At 41.8% G+C, this 9,233-nt stretch overlaps 1 protein-coding gene across 1 annotated transcript in view; it reads right to left on the bottom strand.

Moving 5' to 3' along the window:
• Positions 1-435: 435 nt before the first annotated feature.
• Positions 436-9,233, bottom strand: part of si:ch211-197n1.2 (EF-hand calcium-binding domain-containing protein 6) — a 68,942-nt gene continuing 60,144 nt past the window's right edge. The window contains exons 14-18 of the mRNA XM_063047696.1: positions 8,498-8,622; positions 8,032-8,275; positions 6,943-7,115; positions 3,283-3,439; positions 436-1,916 (exon numbers count right to left, since the gene is read on the bottom strand). Of these exons, the coding sequence (XP_062903766.1) occupies positions 1,668-1,916; positions 3,283-3,439; positions 6,943-7,115; positions 8,032-8,275; positions 8,498-8,622 (948 nt within the window). The 3' untranslated portion in view covers positions 436-1,667. The remainder of the gene's footprint in view (positions 1,917-3,282; positions 3,440-6,942; positions 7,116-8,031; positions 8,276-8,497; positions 8,623-9,233) is intronic.

Here is a 9,233-nt window from a genome sequence, read left to right as displayed (position 1 = left end):
AAAGAAGTATCCTACGCGACTTTTTTTTACACACCAATGTAGATGATCTTACAACTTTCCTCATAATATTCCATCTTGCCCGTTCAATTCACCTGTCTACACTCAGTGGCCATTTTATTACGCACACCTCGACACCAGCTCGTTAATGCAAATATTTGATCAGCCAATCTTGTGGCAGCAACCCAATGCACGAAAGCATGTGGACATAGCCAAGAGATTCAGTTAACAACAGACCAAACATCAGAACGTGGAAGAAATATGATAGCAGTGATTTTGACCAGAATAATTTTTGGTGCCAAATGGGATGGTTTCAGTATCCCAGAAACTGCTGATCTCCTGAGATTTGCACACATGAGAGTCTCTCGAGCTTACAGAGAATGGTGCAAAAAACAAAAAAAAAACATCCAGTGAGCTGCAGTTCTGTGGGTGAAATTGCTTTATTAATGAGAAATATCAGAGGAGAATGGCCAGACTCATCCCAGCAACTCAAATAACCTTGCATTACAACAGTGGCATGCAGAACATCTCTGAACACACAGCAGGTTGAACCTTGAAGTGGATGGGCCACAGCAGCAGAAGACCACAAACTTACACTCACCGGCCACTTTATTGGGTGCGGGAGGTACCTAATAATTTTTTTATTATTAGGTACCTTCAGGTACTTGAAGTTTTTCCATATCATCGTCATAACTTATGTTGTTATCCAGCCTTGTTTCCTCAGCAATCTCATATCTGTTACACAATCCCATCATCCAAATCACTGGGAAAGCTTGTGAAGACTCGACACCCATCCTACTGTAATCTTTCTTCATGGGCATCGTGTAGAGTGGACTCAGGATCATTGACTCAGAGCTGTCACTGTTGGGTTTGGGGCAGATCCCAAGATTATCGTTACTCAGCCTTTTGTGTTCGTCATGTCCCAAAATTACTATCCTTTACATTACATCCTAACTCATTATTTATTCAGGAGGAAGATGCACAAGTTCTATAAATATTCATTTATTTTATATTGGAAGTATAGCAGATCTATCTTGCAAAAAAAAAATTAGGAACTATTTTATGCAACAATAACAATGACAGATCTTGACTCACATAACTACATAGTTTTATTATCTATCAGTTTAGATCTGGATTTATACCGGTCAATCTTTCTGTCCTCCATGTCACTACAGAAACTGAATTTCAAATAATCTTACTCTGCAAGTTTTGAAAATCCACTTGTTTGCTATGAAACACTTGAAACCAAGTTTTGACCTTGTTGACCTAAAACAGAATAATTCAATGGATTTGTGGTGTACAAAAGATTGTTAAATTCAATCCTTCAGAAGAAACAGAAGTAAAGTTTGTAAAGAATTTGTGATATTTGAGGTGATTTGATTGAAACATATTAATTACCTGATCAGGTACCTGTACAAAATGGTGTCATTTCTAAAACAGCTATGAAGGAATTCAGGAGATTCCAAAGTGTGAGAAAAATCCAAGTTAATTATTTCTCTATATCATCTTTCACTCTCAAAAGCACTGTTATTCCTGGGTCAATTTCTCTCCTCACCACCATCCTCCAACCCATTGCAGTTCTGCCCAAAGCAAACTGATCAGAATTGAGTTAAGGTTATAATTTGAAAAACAGAGAAATTGCATATTGTCAAAAAGGAGTGAATTATTTATCATTTTAAGGTCTCGTTTTCTGCACAGTTCTTCTCTTTATTGAGGGTCTCTTCCAGAAACTTTTTGTAGTTGACTTTGCCTTCCATGTTTTCATCAAATTTTGTCATGATGTGATAGACTTCATCCTCATTCAGGAGCAGATCGCAGAGCTTGAGTACAGCACGAAACTCTGGCAAGGAGAGGTAACCACTGCTGGTACTATCTAACTTCTTAAAGGCTCTGCGTAAGGACTTCCATTCACCTTGAAGCTGCAGGGATAAAGGTAAAAAGGAAGACTGAAAACAAGGGTTAATTTTTTACTTGCATGCCATTGGACTACACTGATAGATCCTGAAAGACATGAAAACTGTCTTATAGAAGTAGTTGATTTGGTGCCAAGACCTCTTTGCTTCTGTATTTGATAACAGGATCTACAGACGTAGAATGATCCTTGTAAATCAATAAACTGTAAAACTCGAGGCCAGTGCCAACGATCCAAATTTTATAGATTTAACTACGTTTCAGCATTCTGCCTTTCCCCAGCATATCCAAAGTTCAAAGTAAACGTTATTATCAAAGTACATCTACATAGAATAGTACAGCACAGTACAGGCCCTTCGGCCCATAATGTTGTGCCGAAAATGTTACCATATACCATATACAACCCTAAGATTCATTTTCTTGTGGACATACTCAACCAATCAACAAAGAAAAAGAACTTAAACAGAATCAATGAAAGACTGTCCAACTAGGGCATTCAACCAGAGTGTTGAAGACAACAAGCTGTGCAAATTCAAAAAGAAGAAACAACAATATAAGTAAGTATCAAAAAAAAGATGAAAAGTCCTTGAAAGTGAGTCCATTGGTTATGGGGCCACTTTCTTCTCAATGGCTGCCCAATAATCTGTATTTTGAAATGATACCTCATTGGACGGATTCAAATTGCATGCTTTGAGAACCCAACGGTTGTTTTTGGAACTTAATAGGCCAGCACTTAGTTTCGTTAGTCATCTTTTAACACTTTTACATGAAGGTATCCCGGGAAAACACATGCAAGTATTAAATGGTCACATTGGATTGTTCACTATCATCCTGTATAATTTGCACTGTCCCATCACAGCTTTGATGGTAGAGCTGTAGATGATGATCCTGTACCATAACCACTTGCATCCTGACAACAGTTTATTGGCCCTATTCTCTGTCCGGTTCATAAATCTGTTTTTTTCTGTATCAAAGTATTTAGAGTCATAGAGTAATAGACCACCACACTACAGAAACAGGCCCTTCAGCCCATCTACTCTGTGTCAAACTCTTATTCTGCCTAGTCCTATCAACCCATGTTGGACCGTAGCCTTCCATATCCCTCCAATCCACGTACTTATACAAACCACTTAAATGTTGCATTCGAGCCCGCATCTACCACTTCCACTGGCAGCTCATTCTACACTCTCACCGCCACCTGAGTGAAGCTCCCCCTCAGACTCCCCTTAAATGTTTTGCCTTGCACCCTTAACCCATGACCTCTAGTTCTAGTCTCACCCAACCTCAGTGGTAAAAACCTGCTTGCATTTACCCTATCCACATGGTCTTACGTGTCATTATCAGCACTGATCTCTCGCCACTTGTGGGCATTACCTTTTTCCGCAGCCTTGCTGTGATGGTGTTCAGCCCTGTGCCGTGTTGATCTGTGAAATGACTGTTCGGATGCTGCAGTACAGCCAACATGTTACTCCCCTCTCGCCACTGCTGCCTGCGCATTGCAAAAGGTTTCAGGAAGTCTATGTAGGAAATCCTGGTGGGCAAAATCAGTAAAGCATCAATGGTCATTAAACATTTTGCAGATACATGAAAATTATTCTTCCTCATCTGAAAATCCAAATAATTTGACCCCTTTAAAAGTGTTTAATGTCACAGCTACTGGCATGATTTATAGAACCATTCATTCAGCACCATTCACTGCTACCTTCGACTCTATGATTCCTTACTAGTAGGGTGTTTGTTTTGAGCAGAGATTTAAAGATTCAATATTCAAGATTGTTTAATATCATTTCCTGTACACAAGATTAAGGAGAACAAACTAATTGTTACTCCAGAACTGATGCAGCACAAAAAAATCCACAAAAGATCAAGAACTCAATAGTGAAACCGTAGGAGCATAAGATATAGGAGCAGAATTAGGCCATTTGGCCCACTGAGTCTGCTCCTCCATTTTGTCATGGCTGATCCAATTTTCCTCTCAGCCCCAATTTCCTGCCTTCTCCCCGTATGCCTTCCTGCCCTGACTAATCAAGAATCTGTCAACTTCTGCCTTAAATATACATAAAGACTAGGCCTCCACAGCTGCCTGTTGCAAAGAATTCCACAGATTCATCACCCTCTGGCTAAAGAAATTCTAAAAGAACACCCTCCATTCTGTGGCTGTGTCATCTGGTCTTAGACTCTCCCACCACAGGAAACATCCTCTCCATATGCATTCTATCAAGGCCTTTCACCATTCAATAGGTTTCAATGAGGTCATCCTTCATTCTTCAGAATTCTAGTGAATACAGGCCCAGAGACATCGAATGGTCTTCATATTCTGTTCAATTCTGGAATCATATTCCTGAAATTAATTTGAACCCTCTCCAGTTTCATCACATTCTTTCTAAGATAAGGGAACCAAAACTGCTCACAATACTCCAAGTAGGTCCTCGCCAGTGCCTTATAAAATTTCAACATTACATCCTTGCTTTTATATTCTAGTCCTCTTGAAATGAATGCTAACATCCCATTTGCCTTCCTCACCATAGACTCAACCTGCAAATTAACCTTCAGGGAATCCTGCACAAGGACTCCCAAGTCCCTTTGTACCTCAGGTTTTTGTATTTTCTCTCCATTTAAAAAAATAATCAACCCTTTCATTACGTGCATGTAATGACAGCGTCTTGGACCGCCTGGTGGTCCACAGCAGGGGTGATTGATAGTGGCCTAAAGTAGAAGGAGATGAGTTATACAGCTCTCATTACATGCACATGCAGGTCAACTCTTTGAGTGAAAATGCAGAAAGTTTGAAGTTAATAACTCATCTCCTTCTACCTTAGGCCACGAACTTATCAATCACCCCTGCAGTGGATCACTTCCTGCAGTGGACTTCTACAAAGAAGGGATCTGTACTCTACATGACCGCTGGGCTAGGTGTGTAAAAGTAGGAAAAATAAACGTGCTAGGGTTTCTAAAATTGATTCCTTCTATCTTAGGCCACAAACCTATCAATCACCCCTCGTAAAGAACCCACAATAAATATAAACACATAAGATAGCTCATATACATAGATTGATTGTATGTACAGAAAGTGTTGCTCGGCTGCCCATAAGGTGACTGACAGGAAATAATATAGTGGTGGAGTTAGTAGATGGGGATGTTGATCAGCCTTACTGCTTGGGGAAAGTAACTGTTTTTGAGCCTGGTGGTCCTGCCATGGATGCTACATAACCTCTTCCCTGATGAGTGTGGAGCAGTCTATGAGGTAGGTGGGATCCTGCGAGATATTCCTGGACCTTTTCCAGCACCTTTCTGTATATATTTTATGTCCTTCATGGCAGGTAGGCTAGTGCCAGAGATGCATTGGGAAGTTTTGACTACCCATAGAGTCTTCCTATCCACCGCAGTGCTGTTTCCATATCAAGGAAAAATAGAGCTTGATAGGATGCTCTCTACTGTGTGTCTGTAGAATGACATGAGAATGGATGTGCAACGTCCAGCTCTCTTCAGCATCCTCAGAAAGTAGAGGCATTGGTGATATTTCTTGACTGTGTAGGATGTGTTCTGTGACCATGAGATGTTGTGTGAGATGTGCACTCCCATGGTGATATTTCTTGACTGTGTAGGATGTGTTCTGTGACCATGAGACGTTGTGTGAGATGTGCACTCCCAGGGGTTTGAAATTGCTTGCAGTTTCCACTGTTGTGCTGCTAATATAAATGGGAGGGGGGGAGGGAGTGGGGTGTGAGTGGTGTGAGCTGTCCTGAAGTCGATAACCATCTCCTTTATCTTGCTGACTCTGAGGAAGAGGTTATTTGCCTGGCACCAGACCCTGAGCTCTTCCTTCTCCTCTCTGAAGGCCATCTCATTGTTGGTGATGAGCCCACAACTGTAGAAGGAAAGGAAACGACTCTTCAAATTTCAAACAAAAGAAGATCTGCAGATGGTGGAAATCAGAGTAATACTGCTGGAGGAACTCAGCAGGCCAGGCAGTATCTATGATAAAGAGTAAGCAGTTGACGTTTTGGGCTGAGGCCCTTCATCAGGACACTTCACAAATTGCTGTTCCTTCACCTTTTTTTTTAAAGTGTCCAGGTGCTTTATAAAGTTCGGATAAGCTTATTTTGAAAAAGAAATAAGGCCACTATTTAAAATTATTTATTACAATTTAAATATGTTTTAAATGTTAAAGATTTTTTTTAAAAGCCAGTAACAGAGACAACACTCTCCCTCTGCACGCAGGGGGACTGGATCAGTACAATCCAGCCCATTGGTATAGATGCCAAAAATCTAAAATGCAACAGAAAATGCTGGAAACATTCAATCCTTCTCAAGGCGACTTTTCTAAATTCTTAAACCCACTATACTCGTGAGTACCGAGGTTAATTGTGCACGAACAATGTAAACTGAGAAGCTATCCAATGATTCCATCAATTTACTGTAGTCTCAACAACTTGTTACTAACAGATGACTCTCATTCCGACATCTTTCAAACACATTTGGTTCCAAAAATTTGATGCACCCGATGAATTTAATTACACTTAAATTTTACAAATTAGACTTTATAACCACGACCCTGCACGCTAAATGTGGTGTAACTTTATTAAAGAAAGTATTCAAGAGGTTAAGTTCTACTGCGTGGCATTCAGTACCGCTCTGATGAAATTAATTTAAGGACAGGTGCGGGAGGGAAAAGGGATTAGAAAGAGGTGTCGTTGTGGAGAGATTGATAGAATGGAAAGAAATTGGTGTTGAACACTATCATAGGCAGATTTACTTGTCTGCGTGTTGTAAGTCCTATGTCGATCTATGAGTATTTTAATTTCCTCGCTCCAGTTTCTCAGTCTTGGAGACACACTGCACTTCCAGTAAGTTAGTCCCCTTCTAATGCACGCCTTGTCATTTCTTACAATGCAGTGTTTAATTTCCTGGGCAACTAAAACTCCACTCTTAAACCCTTGCATTTTTAATCCAAAATACGCCGGCGAAAATGTAATTGCCTTTGTCTGCGAGGTCTAACCCAGTGGCTCGGCGCGCGAACTCATTTGACCTTACCGGCCATCTCCATTGACTTCGAATTTCTTCGCCAGCATTTCACACTCGTATTCATTTAAATTTATACACAACTCGGTCAAGATATCCTTAAACTCCTCTTTGCTGATAAACCCGGTGCGGTAAGGGTCAAGCTCCTGAAATTCTTTCCTGAGATCGTCCCACAGGTAGTCAACCTGGAAGTTGTAATTAAATCAACAGTGTAAACTGAGATTGACAAGGCTACATTTTATAAAACAAATTGTACCATAAACCCTTAGCAACTTAAGAGGGTTGGAGCGTTGATCTGGAAGCGCGACTTTTAACTCTCGCCCCGGCGGCTGAGGGTTTGAAAAATACAAGTTTGTAAGGGAAGCCGATATCAGCATTGAGAACATGAAACTATGGGATGATGGTTTTAAAATTAAAAAAAAAAATCATCAAGTTCACCACGGCTTACGAAGTTGGGAAATCGACGGTCAAGTTTGAACGTGGCTCCAATCTTCGTCAGTTCTCCCTTGGCCGACTCCACCAATCACCTCCCAGCCTCCGTTGCTATTTCATTCCCTCCCTCCTCCATCCTCCTCCTCACCTGGATCACCTAGGGCTCACCAACGCTTCCTCATTCCTTTCCCTTTTCTTTTTATACTGACTATCTCCCCTCTAATCTCCCAGTCTAGATGAAGGCTTTCGACCCAAAACTGTCTATTTCCCTCCAGACACGCTGTTTGGCCCGCGGAGTTCGTCCGGCAGTTTGTGACTCCAGACTCTCCAATCTAGTTGACCCCGATCTAGCAACACACATCAAAGTTGCTGGTGAACGCAGCAGGCCAGGCAGCATCTAATAGATGTAATAGGGTAGATGATAATAGGTGATAATAGGGCAGATGCTGCCTGGCCTGCTGCGTTCACCAGCAACTTTGATGTGTGTTGCTTGAATTTCCAGCATCTGCAGAATTCCTGTTGTTTGACCCCGATCTAGTTAGCTATCCAGCTGAGGAGTATTTAGAAATAGGCAATAAAACCGAGCACAGTCACCGACACACACGTTCTGTGAACACATTAAAAATAAACCAATAACTCAGCCATTAGATTGCGAGGCAAGAACATCACTTTTGCGCGGACGTTGTCCACCAGGATGTCGGTGGCGCAGTTCAGGTTCTTCGAGCGCATTCTGAGGTCGCCGTCTCCCTTCCTTGGGGGGCTGATTTTGGCGTTGGGGAAGCAGGCGGATTTAGGAGAGTGGCCGAAGTGTCTCACAAACTCCAAGAAATCCAGGGTTTTGTCTTGGTTCGTGATGAGAGTTTTCCAGAGCTGGCGAATCTCGCCCCGGGTTACTTCTGGCCAAATATCAAAGCTGGGAGGCAAACGGGGAGGAAAAGAATAAAAGCGGTCAGACAGAAACGACCGAAAATAAAGCCGGGGCATCACGTTAATCGGAGAAACGAAGGCCTGATGCAAGTGAATTACATTGACCGCTAAAATAATTCTCTTAATTGTTGTTCCGTCGTCACTGCGAGAATCATTTCTGCATCTCAGCAATTCTATTTCTTCTTCACGTACATATACGTAGATTTACCGTTTTAGAAGCCGGTACATGGTTTCGTGGTTGAGCCGCTTTGAATTAATTTCATCCAATTGTTCAAATTCTCTCTCAACTTCTTGATACTGTTTATACAACAGAGTTTTAATAACCTTGAAGAGCTGTGCCGGGAAGAAAGAGAAACAAATCAGAAACCTTCATTCGTAGATTAAACATCATTTCTTGTATTCGTCCCTGAGCCAGGACTCCAAATTTGGGCCACCAGTACCATCTGGGGGGAATAATTCTTATAGTGATTTTTGACAAGGTATACACCCCTAGTGCTAGAAAATATGTGATAGCATTGCAGCGGTGGTAGCTTTCTGTGAGGGGGACTGGGAGTTGCACCTCCATGCTATAAGAACCATGATTCCATGGTGCTTTCCCTATGATATGGTGAATTATGCCAGGTACCTGTCCCCTTACTTTGCTCATGATGAACCTCCCAGAGAAGAATCCTTCTGTGTATGAGGCCTTCAAGGCAGGCCAATTCTCAGTGCAGCTGTCAAGTAACAACCCCTTTGGGCAGATCCCTGTGGACCAGGCTATTGAAGCCACAGTGAACAAAGACACACAGACTCCTGGAGGCACATCACGGTTCAGCCTGAATGCTGGAGCTATCAAGCGTTACTACGTAACAGCAGAGCACCGCATTGCATTCCTGGGACAGTTAAGGGAGATGGTGCAAGGCAACAAATCAGAGCTTTGTCATGCGGAGCTACAGCGACCAAGA

The sequence above is a fragment of the Mobula hypostoma genome, chromosome 5 (genome assembly GCF_963921235.1).
Source record: "Mobula hypostoma chromosome 5, sMobHyp1.1, whole genome shotgun sequence".
Lineage (NCBI taxonomy): Eukaryota > Metazoa > Chordata > Chondrichthyes > Myliobatiformes > Myliobatidae > Mobula > Mobula hypostoma.
This window is presented reverse-complemented; position numbering and strand designations above follow the sequence as displayed.